We start from the raw sequence: 19872 nt of genomic DNA, 5'->3' as shown, positions 1-19872 counted from the left end.
GTGCGTGTGCGCGCGTGCGTGTCCACAATCGCGTGTGTGAGGTGTAAAAGCAACAAAAAAAGACGGTTTCAGCAAAAACCACAAAAAGTCCCTTTTCGTTACTACCTGCTGCTTCCTTTCATGACTAGCTGTAGATGTCGTCACCCGTGTGTGTGTGTGTGTGTGTGTGTGTGTGTGTGTGTGTGTGTGTGTGTGTGTGTGGTGTGTGGTGTGTGTGTGTGTGTGTGTGTGTGTGTGTGTGTCCAGAGGAGGACTGCTGGCCTGCTAAAGCTGTCATATTAAACCACCTGTTTGATTCAGCGCCCATAGATGAACCATGACGAACAGGAAAGGGAACATTGACGTTTGTGCGAGGTGAGTCAGCAAAAAGTCCTTTTTTGACCTTGACGGCCTCCACCTACACAGCACCCCCCCCCCCCCCCCCTCCTGTGGTCTGCCAGTGGAGACTGTCGACTCGATGCTTTTCGAGCACTAACTGTGGTCTCCTGCGCAGCTTCCTGCCTCAGACATGGCGGGCTTGACCTTTTCGCCGAGACCCACGCACCTGCAGGCCTCGGCGCTCATCTGCGTGATGATCTGCGAGGGCACCAGCGGATCAACCTCTGCAGGGCCCAACGGCAAACCTCCTGGGTCTGATAACGGCAACGGTCGCGTGTGGCGCTCTGTGATCTGTGCAAGAACAACGTGGGGGAGTGTTGCACAACGCCCCGCTGAAGTTCAGCGCTGAGATGAATCCGTCTGTCGGCGTGAGCTGCTTGGCGCCGCCACAACGGCTCTCCAAGACCATCAATCTAATTAATGACTCAACACAAATGTCGTTATAACCTCAAACAGATGAACACAATTTGGATTAATATAGAGGCATAACAGATTGGTCTGTGTTTTTGGTGCCAGAATTGGCGGAGTAATGGGGCACAAATGAAAACACTAAAGATAAATCAACACTTTCCACTTGGGTGATCAAGGAAAGCTGCGTTTCTTCTGAAAAACACATAAAAGGCAGCTAAAATGACATTAAAATAACCATTCTGAAACAGCCGCTTCTTGTTTGCGGCGCTTGTGGCTGGAGCAGCAGCAGTTCTGAGGCGGTTCAGTTTTCTCGGTGTGTGTTTTCATGCACGTCGCTGTAACCGAGAACACTCACAGCCGCCCGACACGTCAACCTCTTCATCAACAACACGTCTACAGAGTGTGGATTTAATTCATCCCCTCCCTCCCTCGCCCGCTCGCCCGCCCGCCGCGGTTTCTTCAATTAGGTGGGTAGCCTCCCTTGAAATTTCGAGCCGACACCGCTAATTTCCACATGTGTGAGTTCTGGTTTGTCGGCTTTAAATCTGGCGACATCTTTGATTATCATCAAATGATGAACTTCTCTGATATCGACCACTTCACAAGAAAAAGCTGCTGGTTCCTCCTGCTGCAGCCTGACCCGCGCTCCGCCTGAAAGCGGATGTGGTTGGCGTTATATGACTAGTTTCCAGGCACGTTGATGATGGGGCCCGGGTCCCAGCTGAGGGGAGGCGCCAGGTGACCACCCCCACTGCCACCACCTCGGTCCCCTTTCTCGCCATCACTCATCACCATGTAAGGTTTCCTGTGTGCGACAGAAACACCGTAGCTGCAAACAGAAGTCGGCACGAACACGAAAAACCAGAGAGAGAGAGAGAGATGGAGGGATGAGTGGCGGAGAAAGAGATCTCTTCAGAGAGTCAGGAAACGAGACCGAAGATGAGCTTCCTCCAGAGGGCCCCTGAGACCCCACGGCGACGATCACCAGGTAATCTTCTAAAATGCCTTAGGAACAGGTTTAGCATCCGTCGTTATTGTTTCAGTCATTTGGAAGATGAAGGTCGGTAGCGGTGACCGACCTTCATCAGTTGGGGGGGATGTATTCACTCGGTACTGCGTCACGTCGTCGGGCCAACTTTGTCGCCGGTTTAGCGCCACTTCCTGTGTTCTCATTCCGGTCAAGTTTCATTTCAACACCTTCTTCGCTTCAGCGGTTTTTTGCGAACCCGTGGATCTGCTATTGTTCTGTCAGCCCGATGGCGATTGGCTGTTGAGACAATGAGGAAGACATTCACCTACCAAAAGATGGGGGGGGTGGTTTCGGGTCATCATTTTGCACCGAGTGCGAGCTATTTTTACACAAGAGGTTCTCTGGTCTCAACCTGATGTGCTGTGTTTACTCCTCAGCGATTGTGTTGTAACTATGGCGACCCACCGCTGTCTGCACCTGCTGATTCTCCTGCTTTCGTTGGATGTGGCCTCTCCTGCCGACGGCCCCGAAGGTAAAACTGCAGGGATGGTGGGGGGGGGTAGATCATCAGGTGAAACAGACGGCTCTTCCATGTCTTCTGTCTCTTAGTTCCAGGTCTCCTCTGTGTAAATGACTACGTCAACACCGTCACCTGTGGGTGGCACGGCGCCGCTCGGGCTCCAGGCGCTAACTGTTCCATATCTGGCGTGGAAAAAATCCGGATTGTGAGGAAAGGGAGCAGAGAAATAATGTACTTTCTATCCACCGTGCTGACATTTCCCTTGAGATGAAGCATCAGCCTCATTAACACTTTATTAACCTTTCTTTTGGTAGTCGCTCCTGCAGTTTGGAGCAGCTCGGCAACTCTCCTCCTAGCTGCAGCGTTGTTTTTGAAACGGTAAGTCACCGGATCAACAATCAAAACCCTGTAATTCATTTTTATCCTTTTCTGACCCGCTCACCTTCCATCACACACCAGGAGTTCAACCCCTATCGTAAAATTCCCTCTATCAGGATGGAGTGTGACGGGGCGCTGGTGGAGAACCTGACCGCCTACCAGCCGCGCAGCCACAGTGAGGCCCTTTCAGAAGGTTACGCCTGGCTCCTTGCACCCTCGATAAACACCACGTGTCTGTGTGCGCAGTCAAAATGAATCCCCCGACCGCTCCCGTGGTTAATACCACAGCCAACGACAGCTGGATATCCTGGGGTCCCAGCGCTCCCTGGTCTAGATTCGAGTCCGGCGAGTTCCACGTTCAGATCAAGCAGACGAATCAACAGTGGGAGGTGAGTGCACGGAACAGTGCACGGATAAATGACCATTTTAATGATAATGCAACAATATGTACAGTGTTGGGCTGAGACCTCTGATCCACCATGGTACCCTTGAGCAAGGTGCCAACCTCAGATGGTCCCATAGGGCCCTGCAGTGACTAATTCAGGGTGGTACCGAGCCTACGCCCATAAGCAGCTGGGATCGGCTCCAGCGCTCTCACCCTCAGAGGGATGAAGAGTTTGGACCTTAACCTCTAACAGCGGAGGTTAACCTGTTCTGCATCTCTTCTCTAATCAATCAATCAATCAATCAATCAATCAATCAATCAATCAATCAATCAATCAATCAACCAATCAATCAAATCAATCAATCAATCAATCAATCATCAAGCAACACTCAATCAATCAATCAATCAATCAATCTTTATTTATTTATACAGCGGCTCTTACAATCAGAATTGTAACCTAAACCAACCTAAATGTTTTGGTCAGCTAACTGTACTCTGCTTTGGAGTCTTATTGGGGTGGCGATGTCCTCTAAGCTGCAGCTGCGTAGTTGTTTGTTTGTTGCGTAGTGTCTATGTTGGACGTGTTCGTGTCTATGTTGGACCTGTTCGTGTCTATGTTGGACCTGTTCGTGTCTATGTTGGACCTGTTCGTGTCTATGTTGGACGTGTTCATGTCTATGTTGGACCTGTTCTTGTCTATGTTGGACCTGTTCGTGTCTATGTTGGACATGTTCGTGTCAATGTTGGAGATGTTAGTGTCAATGTTGGACCTGTAACTGTCAATGTTGGACATGTTCATGTCTATGTTGGACCTGTTAGTGTCAATTTTGGACCTGTAATTGTCCATGTTGGACCTGTTTGTTTCAATTTTGGACATTGTGGACCTTTTCCCTCATTTCTCTCGTCACCACTGCAGCGTTTCTTTGCTGTTTCTCGGTGGCTGCAATTCAAACCTTTTGTCCTGCGAAGCCTCACTGTCCAACTCCGCTCAATCACTGTCCCTCTCCACCGTCTCTCTATATACATTATCAGACCCTGTTCTGCACATCTGGGGGGTTCGTCTGCTCCATTTATGGCAGGTTTATGTCCTCGTAGAAAAAATATCAGGCTAATTCAGTGTCTCCCGTCACAGGAGGCCAAGGACCTCTATACACAAGTTCAAAAGCTCAGAGTTCCATCCTCCAAGATGACGGGACTCTGTGACGTCAGGGTGAGAGTTCGACCAAATAAATCCCCAAACAAGTACTGGAGCAACTGGAGTCCGACGACCTCCTGGTTCGTGGAGACAGAGAGGGACGAAAGTATGCTTTAGATCCCAGGTCCCGATGTTCTGGTGTAAGATGTGAGCTAAAAGGAGCTCTTAGTTTCAGATTGGACCCTGGATCTGATGCCGCTGGCGACGAGGCTGATTTTGAGTTTGGGGGTCATCTGCGTTGTCATTCTGGTCCTTTATGCCGGATGTTTCAGGAAGAGGTCATTATGTGTTCCTGTTCAAGCAACATTTTAGTTGCTTTACGTCTATGAACGTCCTCACAAACATAGTACAATCGCGTGTGTCTTTGTGGTGTGTTTGATAATTTGTTCTTTCAGCGTCTACAAGAAGAAACCGGTGCCAAACCCTTCAAAATACTTCTGCACCCTTCAGTCTCTCTATGAAGGAAATCTAAAAGTAGGAAATCCATCCATCCACCCACCCACCCAATCACCCATCCATCCACCCATCCATCCATCCATCCATCCATCCATTCATTGTCTGATTTTGAGGTTCAGCTATTGATGGCTGGATTTGAGTTTAGACCATCTATTTTGCCTCCAGGCTTGGCTCAATCCCGCTGAGGCCTTCTTCATCACACAGCCAATCGACGGCATCTCTGCGATCGAGGTGTGTGACGCCGCCGTGGCCTCGGTCTCTCCTCCCTCCTCCGTCTTCCCCAGCGCTCCGATGCAGTCAGACGCCAGCGGCTCCTCCCCCTCGTTGTCTTCCTTCTTCAATGTTGGCTATTTCCCGTCCAGCTCATTCAGCGGCTCAGCTCCAGCCGTGCACTCCCCCGCCTCCTCCGCTTACCCGGATGAAGGCGACAGTGGGGACGCCGGCGTCTCCGGGTCTCTCTGCTCCTCCTTTGGGAACACTCGCAGTTACGAGAGCCTGAAGCGGGAGTCGCAGAGCCCCGACTCTGGATTCAGCTTCAGAAAAGAAGATGAGTCAAAAGAGACGGACAGTGAAGTTTCAGGGGACCAGATTTGTCCTCTCCTGGGTCTCCTTCCTCAGCGCCCTCCCAAGCCCCCTCTGCTCAGCCCCCCTCACCTCTCCAGCGGCGACCCCCCGGTGGACTCGGCTGAGGGGGGCAGCGTCTGCAGGTCCTCCTCCATGAACGAGCAGCCTTGCAGAACCGGATACCTGACGCTCAAAGAGCTCCACATGACGTTCAGCAACAAATCCATCTGACAACCTGCAGAACACGCATCACGGGGCGACTTGTTTTTATTGTCCGGCTGTTATTTTAACAGGCTTTTTTTAAACGTTAATGTAATCTTCCAGTCTTAAAACCACTTCCAGGGGTGTCTGGACCATGTCGTGGTCCTGGAAGGCACACAGAGAAGAACCAACGAGGAGCCGTAGCAGGAAAAAGCTTTCGCAGGCTTGTCGCACTTGTGCTGGCTGGTTCAGCACCGACACCTTTTTTCATCATCTTGACTCTGTTTATCTCCACACACCCTGAATATTTCCATGACACGGCATCACGTGAGCTGCAGGGACCCAACCAAAGCGAACCTGCGGTCAAAACGGGTCAACGTTCCGCATCCTGCGATGCACCCTTGTGTTTACGTGTCCTGTCAAGTGGTCATGGTGGTGTGTGTGAGTGTGTGTGTATTAGATTGTGGTTTGACATTTAACTCTGCCCCCAACCTGCAACATCCGCTCAACATCATTGACATTCAGCCACGGGGCGGCTTAAGGCACATTTTCCACTTTCCATTTCAGCGCAAAGGTTCATGCTCCAAGTGTGACTGACACACAGTAGTAACACAAGATGTCCCGACACAGGAAATGCACCGCACACCACATTCTCCTCTCCGAGGCCAGTTTTTTGATTTTATTTTCACTTCGTAAATGCGCAGAAGCACATTATCAACATCTGCATCTCAGCATGCTGGAGAAAAACAAGCAGACGTTATTTTCATTCATTTCACGGCTGCTTTTATCACTTGTATCACTGCGCCGCCCGTTGTCGTCATCCAAACAAGATGACTCTTTGTATCGCTGACAGTCAACACCAATAAAGACGTAGAAGTTTGGCTCAACTCTGTGATGTCAGGTTGGATGAGTGAGAAAGAGAGAAAGAAAGAAAGAAAGAAAGAAAGAAAGATTTTTTTTTATTTTTACACAAACACTTTATTTACAAATTTCACACCCTGTTGACAACACAGTAGTGACAATAAGGTACGATAAATAGAATTCAACAAAAAACAGTAACTCCACAAGGAGTTTGTTCAATGTGCAATTAATATTCAACGTTCAAAAAAAGTACAGTGAGTCTCTCGTGTTCATCGCACACTTGAAATATTGTCTCTCGCTCGGAACAGAAACGGGCACTGGTCTGACACAGAGATCCATCCTAGAGAGGGAAACGGTGGTGGCTCGTCAGGCAGGCTCCAGCGGGGGGGGGGGGGGGGGGCTCCGTCCCTTCCCAGCCAGTCGGCCTACGAGCTGGTGCTCTTGTTGGACAGTTCTCTGAGCTGTTTCCTGGCTTTGCCCGTATGCTTCCTCAGCCGAAAGATCTCAGGGTCAGTCAGGTCCGACACCGCTCTGTGTTTGATCCAATGACCGGCTGACTGGATGAAGAGGAGCTTGTCGGGGAAGTAAATCTCCAAATCAGGGCCCCTCATGCCTTTGGTCTTCATGAGGACTTCACGGAGCTGTGACCGATTTCCTGGCCCACAGCCAGGGCCACCTCCTCCACACTGAGCACGGAGCCCGCTCCCACCTTCACCCCGTGTCTCCGGCTCAACCCGTTCAAGTTGGCGTTCGCCGCCATGACGGCCGCACGCGGTCGGCCGCCCCACAAACTCACACACTCGCTAAACTAAGGAGCAAATAATTAAAAACGAAACGCACAATAAAACAAACTATGTTCACAAGCATTCACGCTCACATAAGAAAGGTCAGAAATAGGAAAAACACGTTTTTTTTCAGTCTCTCGCTCTCTCTCGTTCGCACTCCTTCCACCACAGAAAGAAAGAAAGAAAGAAAGAAAGAAAGAAAGAAAGAAAGAAAGAAAGAAAGAAAGAAAGAAAGAAAGAAAGAAAGGAAGAAAGAAAGAAGAGTGTTGGTCAACCTTCAGTTCAAGATAATTGGGGGGGAAAATGAAGGAATGTTGTTTTCAGCCGACTGCAGAGGAGCCGTCTGAAGGCCAGTGGTGATAATGGGCTCCGGCTGTGCACGGCTGTGCACGTTCCAGTGTTCTGGTATCTGCAGCTGCAGCAGAGGCAGACATGGAGCTCCAGCCAGCTGGATTTGTTTTAAAATGAGCTGGTTGGCTATACGGCTGTGCACGGGACTCGCTATGGTCTTGTTTTGGATTTGTTGTAACGCATTCCTGACTGACTCCCTTCGACATCCGGGAAGTTCCCTTTATATTCATCGTCTGACTAGCAAAGTCCTCGCTTTATTAGATGTTCCTCAGAGTGTGTTTCAGGCTGAGAGTGAGGATGGCGAGCTCTGTTTTTCCTGGATAACCTCATCCCGCCGCCCCCTTTATCATCGGCTGCTGGACTTTTTCAGATCCAGACATCTTGTGCAGAATCCTCCAGCTCACTCCCACAGTGTGAAGGAGGGGCTGGGGGGGGTGTGGGGGGTGGGGTAGGAGGCGCTGACTTGGGAGCCCGGCTCTCCAGCGTCGCCTCTTCGGCGGACTGAAGCGGCTGCAGAACGAGGTGAGGTTGATTCCCATGAAATGCTGCACGCAAGACTTTAGCGTTATTGTGGTCGGATGTGTGACTCAATCCACCCCCCCCCCCCCCACCCCCCCCCCCCCCCACCCCCACCCCCCCGCGCAATAGCATTTGTCTGAGGCAGGATAAACCTGTTGGATCTGACAGGAACCACCTGCTGGAAACCTGCGATTGACATGAGACCTTGGCTTCTGTGTGGTGAGATGTCGGGAGTGAGAAAAGTGCCTCAACAAGATGTCTCATAGAATCAAGGATGCTTGTAAAATGATGTAATGTAAAAATGCATCCCGGCTCTGGTCTGGTCTCCGGACCGGTCATGTGATGCTCTGTGTCACAGTCCCCACGGCAGCGGTCCTATGTGCAGACGGACTAAACTAACAGCTAATAATCTCACAAGGAAGCAGGAATCTGCAGCGTAAATCCTGTTAACTCAAACTTCTAATAGGTCCCAAACTAACTTTTTACAGCGTGGTTGGAGTTCTGTCCTGATTGTGTATATTTGCTGCTGCTGGGAACACTGGTTTCTACCTCCTGCTGCTGGTCTTCAGGGTCTGATCCGAGTGTGCTGCGTCATTTCTCGCTTCCTCGTTTCTGTGCAGTTTGACGTGTTTTATTCCCCAGAAAATGCAAGTAACTATAAGAATACCAGCAGGAAATGAACACTCAACTGACTCTGTGTGTGTGTGCGTGTGTGTGTGTGTGTGTGTGTGTGGTGTGTGTGTGGTGTGTGTGTGTGTGTGTGTGTGTGTGTGTGTGTGTGTGTGTCCATCAGCCTTCTTCCACTGTGTGGGAACGCTGCAGTTTTCAAACATTCATTCATTGTGTGTGTGTGTGTGTGCGTGTGTGTGTGTGTGTGCCTGCAGAGCTGCTCCGTCCTGCGTGGATGCAGCTGTCCTGTCCAAACACACACACACACACACACACACACTGTTCCAGCTGCTGAGCACTGGGAGTTTGGCAAACAGCCGTGGCCTTTTCCTGCTGGAAAACACTCAGCTCGCCTCAACCTCTCTGGAACAAACCAGCAGGAGTCAAAACGTGTAAATAACTGTTGATCAATTGGTGTGTGTGTGTCTGTGTGTGTGTGTCTGTGTGTGTGTGTGTGTGTGTGTGTGTGTGTGTGTGTGTGTGTGTGTGTGTGACCTCTAGTGTGAGCGACCTCTGAGTGTGAGTGCCTCTGCTGCAGGATGGGCACCAATAGGGAATAAAACCTCTGCATCATCGCTGTGGATCAGTACACAGGGAGGAGGGATGTCAGCCGAACGAGGTTAACAATGTTTAATGTCGTCAGTATAAAGAGCTTAAAGTGAACCGCTGATATTTGCACTGATTTACATACCCTGTATGCTTGTACTTACTACATACAGGATACCAAAAATACTCATTCTTCTAGCAAAGTGAGGACATTTTTGGAAAGTAAGGACATTTTGGCTGGTCCTCACCATTTCAACTAAAGGACTATTTGAGGGTTAAGATGTGGTTTTAAGGTTGAGTTTAAATTGAGATTTAGGTTCATGGCCAGGGTCAGGGTCAGCATCGGGATGAGGGTCAGGGCCAGCGTTGGATAGGATAGTTAGGGTCAGGCTTAGCAGCTGGAAATGCATTATGTCGATCTAGGTCCTTACAAAGTACGAAGATGTGTGTGTGTGTGTGTGTGTGTGTGTGTGTGTGTGTGTGTGTACTGAATCTGGAAACACAATCATCTCCAGTAAATTCTTTTCTACCTCTGTCAGCTACTTTTCTACCATTTGTTTATGACAGGGGTGGGCAAACATTTTGATTCGTGGGCCACAATGGGTTCTAACATTTGACAAAGGGGCCGGACCAGGAGCAGATGGATGGATGGAGTGCTTTGGTAACCTCACCTCATTGGAGAAAAAATACACATCTTGGGATATGGAGAAAACATGTGCTTTAATTTCAAATGAAAATGAAGAGAAGCATTACAACAAAATATCTGACTTTGGAATGAGTCTTAAAACACTTAAAATCAAATGAATAAAATGTGCCTTTTTAAAAAAAAATTAATAACCATTTCTATTTTAAAGCACTGAAAGTTCTGTTATCCTTCAGGATATCACCATCACTCTCCTCCTGACTGTCTTTTTTCTAGTGGGAAAACACCAGAATTGCAGAGAAAATTTAACATTAACAAGGTTTATTCATTTAATTTTTCAAGTTTGGCGGGCCGGATTAAAACGTTTAACGGGCCGCGTGTGGCCCCCGGGCCTTAGTTTGCCCATGCCTGGTTTATGATCACGAAAAAGTGACCCAACCCAATCAGTGCACGCTGGCCTAATCGCTGAAATATTCCTGAACGGTTAGGAAGCTAACAGCGCGAGCGGCGTCTCACCCAGCCTGGGGAGAAAGTGCTAACGCGCTAAATGTGATGAGGAATCTTTATATCAGTTTAATCAGCGGTTCCAAAGCTGTTTAATAAATTCATGTCAGTGCAGATCTGGATCAAATATCTGTACTTCAAGCACTCATCTGGCACTTTTTTTCCTGTTTTCCGTGTGAGCGCAGCCATGTTGGGTCTCCTCCTCCTCCTCGTGTCCTTCACCTCCCCGGTGACCTTGCTGCCTCCGCCCTGCAGGCAGTGCTGCGATGACCTGGAGCTGCTGGAGGGCAGCGGATCCCCACCTCCTACAGCGAGGTTCGGCCATGTTCCAGAGGTCCGCACCTACATCAACATGACCATCCTCAAAGGTACAATATGAGTCCGCCTCATCTAGTCTTAGATGGACAAGCCCCACATGCTATTTTGAGCTACGCCTCTATTGAGCCGCCACTTTATTCTGATGAGGTGACTCATGCACAGGTGACAAAGGCGACCGCGGCGACAGAGGAACGCCTGGGAAACCTGGACATGAAGGCCCCACGGGCTCGCCAGGTCCCACGGGCTCCAAGGGCAGCAAAGGTCAGGCAGGTCCACCCGGAGACCTGTGCAAACTCCAGTACTCGGCCTTCTCCGTGGGCCGTCGCAAATCCCTCCACAGCCTGGAGTCCTACCAGGCCCTGGTGTTCGACACGGTGTTCGTCAACCTGGACCACCAGTTCGACATGTTCAGGGGGAAATTCGCCTGCCACGTGCCGGGGGTCTACTTCTTCAACGTCAACATCCACACATGGAACTTCAAAGAGACGTACCTGCACCTCATGAAGAACGACGAAGAGCAGACCATCGTGTACGCCCAGCCCAGCGACCGCTCCATCATGCAGAGTCAGAGCGTGATGCTGGAGCTGGAGCAGGGCGATGAGGTGTGGGTCCGACTGTACAAGAGGGAGCGGGAGAATGCGATCTACAGCGACGACGTGGACGTCTACATCACTTTCAATGGATACCTCATCAAAGCGAGCACTGAGGGTTAAGAAAAATAGATTCGGTCGTCCACAAATTCTAAATCTGAATATTTTGCAAAATCCCACCATCATTTTCATATTCTTTAGAATTTCTTTAGAAAACAGGCTACAACTGAGCGCGATCCTGCCAAAGCTCAGGTTGTCTTTGTTTATTTTTATCCACACGCTTATGCTAAATCGAGCATCTGAAAATGAGTTCCTCTGATGGTTCAGATAGTGCTCATGAGGTTCAGGCTTTTTTATTATTATTTTTTCATCAGTACTAAAATGTATGAACTGCAGGATTGGACTGAAGACGTCAGTTGTTAATCATAAAGATTAAAAAAGATCAATTCCATCTCTGACCAAGATGTTATAAATGTTTATTAAAGGCATTGCTAAATGCCTGCACCTGAGATGTGTAATCAGTGCCACAGTGCAGTATGAAATACTTCTCTAATGCCGTTAAAATGTAATCTAATTACTTAATTTCAGTAGTTTAAACAGTTTTTTCCTTACGTTGTTGTAGTTGCCCATCCTGACCACTAGAGGAAAGTCGACGCAACTATGCTATAAATTAGTGTTCAAATATTGTAGATTATTTAGAGCAATACAGGTGAAACTTTATTCTTTTTGTAATAAATCACCACTGTATCAGTATAGTTACTAATGATGATTACTAATGAAAGTATCAAATAGGAGCCAGTGTTCACTGAATATCAATGTTGGAATTTGATGAACGTTTATCCAATGAGTGTTCCGACCCGGTACCTGGTGCCTTTGCGCCTTTGTCGGGACCTCAGAGCCTCAATTTACTAAATATTTTACCAGAGAATTAATTAGTGTTCTTAAAAATCTAATATGACCTCGTTCTGCTTCGCAGATTTCTCTTTAAGTTGTCCGTTGCATAAACATTGGCAACAACGCCACCCTGAGGAAACTACGGACCATCGCTGCTGATGGACTTCATGATAAAATCATATTCTATATCCCATCCAGTTCTCACATCCGTATCAGTAGTGCTCAAAATCGTAGCAGAGGCCTTTCACAAGATCGCGCCTGTTTTAAGATGTCCATTTTAAAAACCCTTGATGTTCCCATCACTCAGGAATGCACTCATGATCTGCCTGACATGTCTCATCAGCGAGGAATTACAAGCATGCACGGTCACGCAGGGCCGTAAGCTGCTGGGAACTGTGCGTGAGTCCTGACCTGTTGGCGTGGCAACAGATGAGCTTCTCAGAGGTGATTTCTGATTCTTCCAAAAGATGAAAAAAAATCAATAATCTGTGCAGATCAGATACTGACGCGACTATAAATGAAGCTTCACTTTATCACTTTATCTAAACACTTCATCTTGATATTTTCTGCTGCTGTTTCTCCAGCCCATGAATGTAAACTCCCTGCAACCCTCGACCTTGGCGATGCCAAGGACTATTCGAGATATGAATACTAAAACCAACCATTAACGATGTTCTAAATGTTTAGAATGGTTTGTAAAGTCTGGCTGTTTAAAAATGCAACTATGTAAGAAGACAGTGACGCCACTGAGTGACCAAAGCAAGATACTGACGGCATTTATTCTGACAATATATAAACTTTTTTCTTTACAAAATAGTTCTGTGGTTCCGTTGGTCATTTGAACTCTTGAACTGCTCGAGTTTAAAGAAATGCAAAACAGATGAAGACTGATAAAAAAACCCAATAAAAAACACATTTGTTTATATAAAACAAAAGAAGGCAGAAACAACAGAGTCAAACATTTATGTCCTGCACGATGGTGACACCACACACACACACACACACAGAGACACACACAGAGACACACACAGCTGTTGAAGGGCTCTCATATCATCCAACACTTTTCTTGTCCGTCGCTGGGTTTGTCCATCTACAAAAATACTCCTTTTTGTGTAAACTTTTACAACCCAAAGGCACTAACCCCAGCTCCCAGGCCGCGCATAAACCCTGCGCCCGAACCACACCCAGGAGGCGGAGCTTGACCCGCAGCCTCATCCACCGCGGAGCGACGCATCCTCCCGACAGAGCACTGGTATCGCACTAATGAGGGAAAATGCTGCTCCCCAAGCTCCTCGCCTCAAATAATCCCGATCCTACCGTAAAAAAATACTTTGTTTCGGTGGGAGAAGCAACACCGGCGTCCTCTCCAGGGTTACATTTTGTCCTACATTGTTGCCTACAAAATGTAGCGTGACGAGAGGCGCGTGGGAAAGGTTCCTTTTGGAACTGCTGCATGTTTGAAAGGAACGAGCCTTGTCCTTGTGCATCGAACCGGGATGAAATTAATATTTAAACGGTCTCCTTATGGAGCTGCTGCTGCTTTTCTTCTGTTACGCTGCGAAAATGATTCCTGCAAACGGGAAGTACGTGAAATGAGGTCGGACAACGCGCTGCGTCTCCCTAATGAGGCATGAAATGCTTCTGTACGGTGCTGACTACTGTCACGGGTTCCGTTTCAAAACCTTTTTTAAGGAAATCGCCCTGAACGCTCGCTGCACTCGACAGCTGGGACCACTGGAACATGTAGGACAACTCCGCCGAGGTCAGAACCAAAAAAAAACAGACTCTTGTGACGTCATTTCCTCCGTCTCACTCAATTATTACGAGTCTTACATGCAAAGTGCGATATCACAACCACCAGAGATGGCATCAAAGAGGGTGTTGCTGTGTGTCGTGGGCTACACTGACCGTGCACGGTGATGTGAGGAGCGTGTGCTTGTCATTTCTGTGATTATAAAAAGAAAGCCAGGTGCTGGAGCGTTACGGAAGCCATTTTGTAGGAACAAGAGTCACTCGTTGAGGACAGAGTCTGGTTTTTGGTAGCCGAAGAGCCTGAAGTCGGGCTCGTACAGCTTGTAGAGTTTTCTCCGTGCTTCCACGGGCACTGTGCTGAACCAGTCGGTTTCCCAGCTGCTGGCCGTAAGGTTCCTGCTGGAGGTGGGGAACTCCACCACATTATCCACGCGGAGCAGGCGCAGCAGGTGCTCCGCGTCCTCCTCTGCCGTCTCTAGATGGCCCACAAAGTCGTACTGGATCTGGCAAGGGTGGCAAAGCCGGTAAACCTGCCGCCAGTGCTCATTAAAGGGCATCTCCTTCTCCGTTTTGGGGTCCAGCAGGTACTGGATGAAGTTCGAGAACGAGGGATGGATGCCCGCCTCAAACGCCTCATCTGCGGAGGCGGGAGGCGTTGGCTGGTTGGCGTAGCGACGCAGCATGACCTGTGCAAAACGCCGGTAGAACTCGTTGTTGGGCAGCTCGAATTTGTTCCGGTAGGCGGAGATGAGGCGCACAAAGGGGTCCCGCACGAAAATAAATTTGGTGTACTTCTTCAGTTTCACCTTCGAAAAGAAGATCCAGATTAGCACAGGGGAGAGCCGTTACACCTCGCCGGGCAGTGCGGCGTTTGAACCCACCTTCATGAGGTGCTTCGCAAACTTGCCGTAACGTTTCCAGAACTTGTTAAAAGTAAAGTGCATGCTGCTGTTGTGGACCAGGGCTCGGGGAATGGCCAGCGGATCCCTCTGGGGCACGCCGTCCTTCAGCAGGCCTTCGCTCAACACTATCATGATGCGCTTCCAGTTGCTACAGGCTACCTGGGGTGGGGGGCAGACGCGCGGCACCGTTAGCGGCGCAACGCAGATATCACAGAGCAAACAGCTTCTCACCTTGGGGACGTAGCAGTAGATGATCCCGTGGCGGTCGTCCACGATGAGGTGATCCAGTTCCTTGTTGGGAATGTCATCGAAAGAACGGTTTTTGCCGGGAAAGGCTACGCTGTCGTTTGTGCACATCTCCTGCAGTAACTGCCGCCGCTGCTCCTGGTTTCACACGGCCCAAACACAAAGGTGGAGAAGTTAGACATTTTGTTTCCTGGAAGCCAGGACGGTCTGAACGGGCTTCCGAAGCCTTCGGTTACATATTAGAGAGAATGTGTCAGAAGAACCAGCCATTCACAGACCAGGGAGGTCAGCTGATCACACTCATCTGAGGCATCACTGAGATCCCTGCAGCTTAGGCCATCTCGCTCTCTGAGTAAAGTCCTGACAGCTTGGAGAACTTTCCTTTTCAGATGGACCTAAAATATTTATCCCAACAATGATGACTGTTCAGGCACCATTTGCGGATGATAAATAATGGATTCACAGTTTGGAGCTGTTGGAGGAAATAACCTAAAATGGCAGAGGTGGATCCTGCTGTCGGGGCACTTCACACTTCCTCCTTGGAATGTTTCCAAAATAAAAGTCTAAATATATCTCCCAGATGAAAAAAAACAACCTTTTTCACTTTTTCATCTTTACCAAAATCGGTCGGCCCTCCTCTGCATGTCGGACCTGCTTCCATCATCAATATGCATTTTCACCCATTTCATCCTCTAAATGTTAGATCTCCTGGGATGGTTGGTGCAGGAGGCAGAAAAAAGCCATATCGAGCATGTTTGAAAATCCCTCTAAAGCGCTGGGATCTACTCGGGGATCCCGACTAATCTTGCTGTTAAACCTGGTTCTGCTCCTCTCTGAGCCCCGATTGTCTAACTCCATTCATCAGGAGCCTCTGACCCAAACAGACGCAAAACAAGGAGTCAGCAGGGAGCCGAGCATCTGCTCCAATGCTGTTAGAGATTCCCCGCACAGACGTGATGATGATAAAAACCCACCTGTCGGTCTCGGAGCTCCGCCGCCACTGGGCTCAGGTGAGTCTTCCACTCCTGCCGTGGAATGTACCTCTCCTCCGCCTTCTCCGACTGGTTGCTCGTGTCCACGGGCACCTGGTCCGTGGGCTCGCCCGTCCCCGGCTCAAGGAACTGGTTAACGAAGGCGTCGATGTCGGACAGGAAGGACGGGGCGCGGGAGGTTTGCGGCCTATGCGGGACAGCGGGGGGCGGGGACATTTTGGGGCCAGGTGAGACAGGGGCGTGCAAATACAGATGAGAGGCCCCGACATCGTCCCAGTAGATGATGATCAGGAGGATCATGAAGACCGTGCCAAGGACAACAAAGATGCGAAACATCCTGGATGTTCCCATGGCGACTGGTGCTAGCTACGGGGTCACCATGGCAACAGAGCGAAGGTCCAGGAGCTCTTGCTCAGCATAGCAAAAGATGACAGCTACAGCGGAGTCGGTGGTAGGAGGGAGCTTATCATGATGTCGTCGCGCCACAGGAAGTGTAATCTGCCATCCGCGGATTAGCTTTTACCTCCACTCCATGGCTGCAGCTCCCTGCAGACACAGGCAGAAAAATCACCTCTTAGAAACATCCCAGCTCCATTTCTTAAATCAGATTATCAGCTCGGCTCTCCGCCAGCTGGCGCGTCAAACAATGAGGCGAGTTCACAACCCGGCGGGTATTTTTGCACCGCCCTGCAACAAAGGCTGCCAGAAACGGGTCAAACATCGGCGCGTTGACGGAGCTTCGGGGCCGAGGTCAGAAACCCAAACAGGAAACACAGCGAGGCAGTGGAGGCGAGCCCAACATTTACAGGCGCCAGTTTTCAACAAGGAATGAGCTCAATTTCTCCTTCACCTCTGGGTGGACTCCCACTCCCTGCAGTAAAATCACAACCGCTTGTCAAACCTCTGCATTCCGCGACCTTTGTACGGCACAGAGCTCCAGATTCTCCCTGCCTGAGCACTTCCCGCCGCTCCCGACAGGCTTCCCGTGAATCCCAGCCCGGCACCTGAATCTGAGGACCGCTGAAGTCATAAAAGCCTCTGTGTCAGCAACCTTTGAGAGCGAGCCAGCGGCAAATATTTTACACACCTCACCAAATAAAAACACACTCAAACTCGCCGTGTTCGTGAGACCCACAACGCCGCCTTCACGGAGACCTGCAGGATAAGTGATCTGGTTTCTGGAGTGACTTCAGTCGCAACCCATGTTTTTCCTCCTTATTCCATTTCATGGAGTTGCCTTCCTGTGTGGCTCGGAAGTCACAAGGATTCACTTTTCCATTCAGACACTAAATCTGGAGCCAGCTGTGCAACAGTCCTCCTATTATTTAGTCTTTCCTGCAGCTAAGAGGACTTAGAAGATCCCAATTTTCCTCTCCAGGGGCTTCTGGCTGCTCATCCATTTACAGTAACTCACCGCTGCCCTCTCCACGTTGAGAAATGATTTATGCATCTATTGCAATGAGGCTCGAGGGGAAAATATGCATCGCACGTGCATTTTACACAGAAAACTGCAGTGATGTAATCAGCCGCTTTTAAATGTGTTCGCGCCAGTTGATCGATTACAAAGCCATTTATCAAACTTCATTAGAAATGGGAATTTGCGCGCAGTTGCCGGGGGGGGTTGGCTCTACTTTGGCGTCCCTCCCGCGGACTCAGCAGCAGCAGCAGCCGCTCAGAGCAGCCGGAGCTCCGCATGATCAGATATAAATCAGCCCGTCCTGCCCCCCGCCCCCCCCCGCCCCCCTCTAGGGCCAAACACAATGTGGCCTTTGACTGGAGGGTGCCCGGAGGAGCTGCTCATCGCGCCTCGGAGCTCTCGGTTCATTTTTATTTTTTAAATAAACGCGGAGGAGAAACGCGCAGGAGAAACGGAGCTCGCCGAGCTTCCGGTTTGTGTCAACACCCGCTGCCCGCGCGCCAACAGCGCTCCCGTTAAAGTGCAGCTCCCCGCTGAAACAAAGGAAGGTAGAAGATGTCCCTGCTGCGGGGAAACCGAGCGGCGAGCTGACTTTCGCCCTTCAAATAAATAAGAAAACGCCAGAGACAACAACAACGACGCCCTCTCACCTCTTTCCGTGGCCGCAGCTCGCAGCGCCGCGTCAGCCGCTTCTGATGAGCCTCTCTTCACTTCACCCCCCCCCCCTCCCCGACCCGTTTTCCAAGCGATGGGGTGAGGTCACGCGAAACATCGCGAGAGTTCGAGGCTGAGTTCTCAGCACGGTGAAGCGCAAAAGGAGGGGGATTCACTTTTTCTGGGTCAGCTCCAGCAGCGGAGCGACTGTAGTTTGGGGATGATTTATGTCGACAGTCTTTCCACACACCCCCCCACCCCCATCCACGAGGCCAGCGTGCGGGGAACGGCGTGCTGCAGGCGACCCCGCAATAAAAAATGTCTTCTTCTGTCATGAAATTAGAGCATGGAGAAATGATGGCCCCGGGGACCTGTCAGCTCCTGTTGCCCCGGGCTGATGCGCCCGAACCCTCAGTGAGCTCATCCTGAGACATCAAACACGAGCTGAGTCCCAACAACGCTCTCTCTCTCACACACACACACATGCGCACACACATACACACATTGTATCCGCATTACATTTTTCACCATCAGCACGTGTTCTCATAATAACGCTTAAAATAACTACCTGCAATGCTGACACACACGTTTGGACTTCTATCTTTGTAAGGACATTCGTTGACATTAGGCATTCCAGCTCCTCGTGCCAGACCCTAAATCTGAGGCTAAGTCACCCTCACAGTTTACCTTAACCCTTGAATTCAGTCTTAACCCTCAAACAGCCCTTTCAAGATGTGAGAACCAGCCAAAATGTACACACACACACACACACACACACACAACACACACACACCCTCTGCCTCATAACATTTTTCATCACCAGCACACATTCTCCTGAGGAAGTAATTTAAAATAACAACACCTGCAGTAATGCTGGAACCCTTTCTACTATCTTTATGAGGACTCAGACTGGCATATTTCATTTCACAGCCTCTCACCTTAATCCTAACGTCACAATGAAGTACTCAACCCTATCGACACCAATTCCAATCTTGACCTTGAAAATTCAGAATGTCCCGGTCCTCATTAAGTAATAAATATCATCTAGAAATGAACTGCAATAAGGCTACTTTTAACATACACTTGGATGGTTTCTACTGGTTTAGCTGAGCAGGAGTCTCAGATTAATGGTGATGTTTTTCTTTGCAGTCCTGGTAAAACTTGGACCTATTTCTGATGAGTAATGCAGTAAATGTGTGATGGACTGCCCCGTGGGTGGGACCTGTGGAGGAGGATGTCCTGGATGTCCGTGGAGAGGATTGGAGCACCTTGTGGTCTGGAACCCTAGGGTGGATCATTCTGTCCATCGTCATGGTGACGATGAAAGAGAGCCAGAGAGTTGCTTGATATGTCTCTCTCCGAGGAGATTATCTGGTGGCCTCCTGGAAACGGTAGTTAAATCCCCCTCTGACCTGCCCCTGTTCGGCCACATCCACCCTTCTGCTGCCCCCTGACAGTAAACGTAAAAACTGAGTTAGAAGCTGCAGCGATCAGCAGCTCCCAGCATGCATCTGTGCTGCAAACAGAAGACACTCTACACAAAATGCAGCGTCCTTTCGTGAGCGTCCTTAGAGGTTTAAAGTTTCAAATGTATTTTTAAGATTTAAATGTGTTTTCTTTACTGGTGGCAATAAAGATTTGGGTTCAGACCTCGTCCTCCAACCACATCTGGATTCTGTTAGCACACAGACACAGCGGCCAAAAATGATTTCCTCCCATTTGAAGAGCATTTTGGAAAAAAATAAATAAAAAAAACAGATTTCCTTTTTGT

General features: G+C 49.4%; 3 protein-coding genes across 8 annotated transcripts; 2 read left to right on the top strand and 1 right to left on the bottom strand.

The window, feature by feature from the left end:
- Nucleotides 1–1405: 1405 nt before the first annotated feature.
- On the top strand, nt 1406–6345 carry il2rb (interleukin 2 receptor, beta). 2 transcript variants are annotated; one of them, XM_057015737.1, is made up of 10 exons: nt 1406–1777; nt 2197–2291; nt 2369–2510; nt 2594–2657; nt 2739–2832; nt 2904–3046; nt 4175–4343; nt 4413–4515; nt 4633–4711; nt 4859–6345. In XM_057015737.1, exons 2-10 carry the CDS (start codon nt 2213–2215, stop codon nt 5486–5488), a joined length of 1503 nt encoding a protein of 500 aa, XP_056871717.1. In that variant the 5' UTR covers nt 1406–1777; nt 2197–2212; the 3' UTR covers nt 5489–6345. The 2 variants fall into 2 exon arrangements, with proteins under 2 accessions (XP_056871717.1, XP_056871716.1); XM_057015736.1 differs by having other exon boundaries at nt 1413–1777; nt 4407–4515.
- Nucleotides 6346–7444: 1099 nt separating this feature from the next.
- c1qtnf6a (C1q and TNF related 6a) lies at nt 7445–11695 on the top strand. Of its 4 annotated transcripts, XM_057015741.1 has the most exons (5): nt 7445–7977; nt 8859–9035; nt 9182–9262; nt 10522–10704; nt 10817–11695. In XM_057015741.1, the coding sequence occupies exons 3-5, from the start codon at nt 9247–9249 to the stop codon at nt 11365–11367; spliced, it is 750 nt and encodes a 249-aa protein (XP_056871721.1). In that variant the 5' UTR covers nt 7445–7977; nt 8859–9035; nt 9182–9246; the 3' UTR covers nt 11368–11695. The 4 variants fall into 4 exon arrangements, with proteins under 4 accessions (XP_056871721.1, XP_056871720.1, XP_056871723.1 ...); XM_057015740.1 differs by lacking the exon at nt 8859–9035 and having other exon boundaries at nt 9145–9262; XM_057015743.1 differs by lacking the exon at nt 9182–9262 and having other exon boundaries at nt 7451–7977.
- Nucleotides 11696–12889: 1194 nt separating this feature from the next.
- LOC130515472 (carbohydrate sulfotransferase 12-like) lies at nt 12890–18197 on the bottom strand. Of its 2 annotated transcripts, none has more exons than XM_057015739.1 (5): nt 18098–18197; nt 16013–16576; nt 15024–15170; nt 14772–14951; nt 12890–14696 (listed from the first exon to the last, which is right to left on the bottom strand). In XM_057015739.1, exons 2-5 carry the CDS (start codon nt 16379–16381, stop codon nt 14148–14150), a joined length of 1245 nt encoding a protein of 414 aa, XP_056871719.1. In that variant the 5' UTR covers nt 16382–16576; nt 18098–18197; the 3' UTR covers nt 12890–14147. The 2 variants fall into 2 exon arrangements, with proteins under 2 accessions (XP_056871719.1, XP_056871718.1); XM_057015738.1 differs by having other exon boundaries at nt 15024–15176; nt 18098–18196.
- Nucleotides 18198–19872: the final 1675 nt, after the last annotated feature.

The sequence above is a fragment of the Takifugu flavidus genome, chromosome 18 (genome assembly GCF_003711565.1).
Source record: "Takifugu flavidus isolate HTHZ2018 chromosome 18, ASM371156v2, whole genome shotgun sequence".
Lineage (NCBI taxonomy): Eukaryota > Metazoa > Chordata > Actinopteri > Tetraodontiformes > Tetraodontidae > Takifugu > Takifugu flavidus.
Note: the sequence above shows the minus strand (reverse complement) of the source record. Positions and strands in the feature narration are given on the sequence as shown.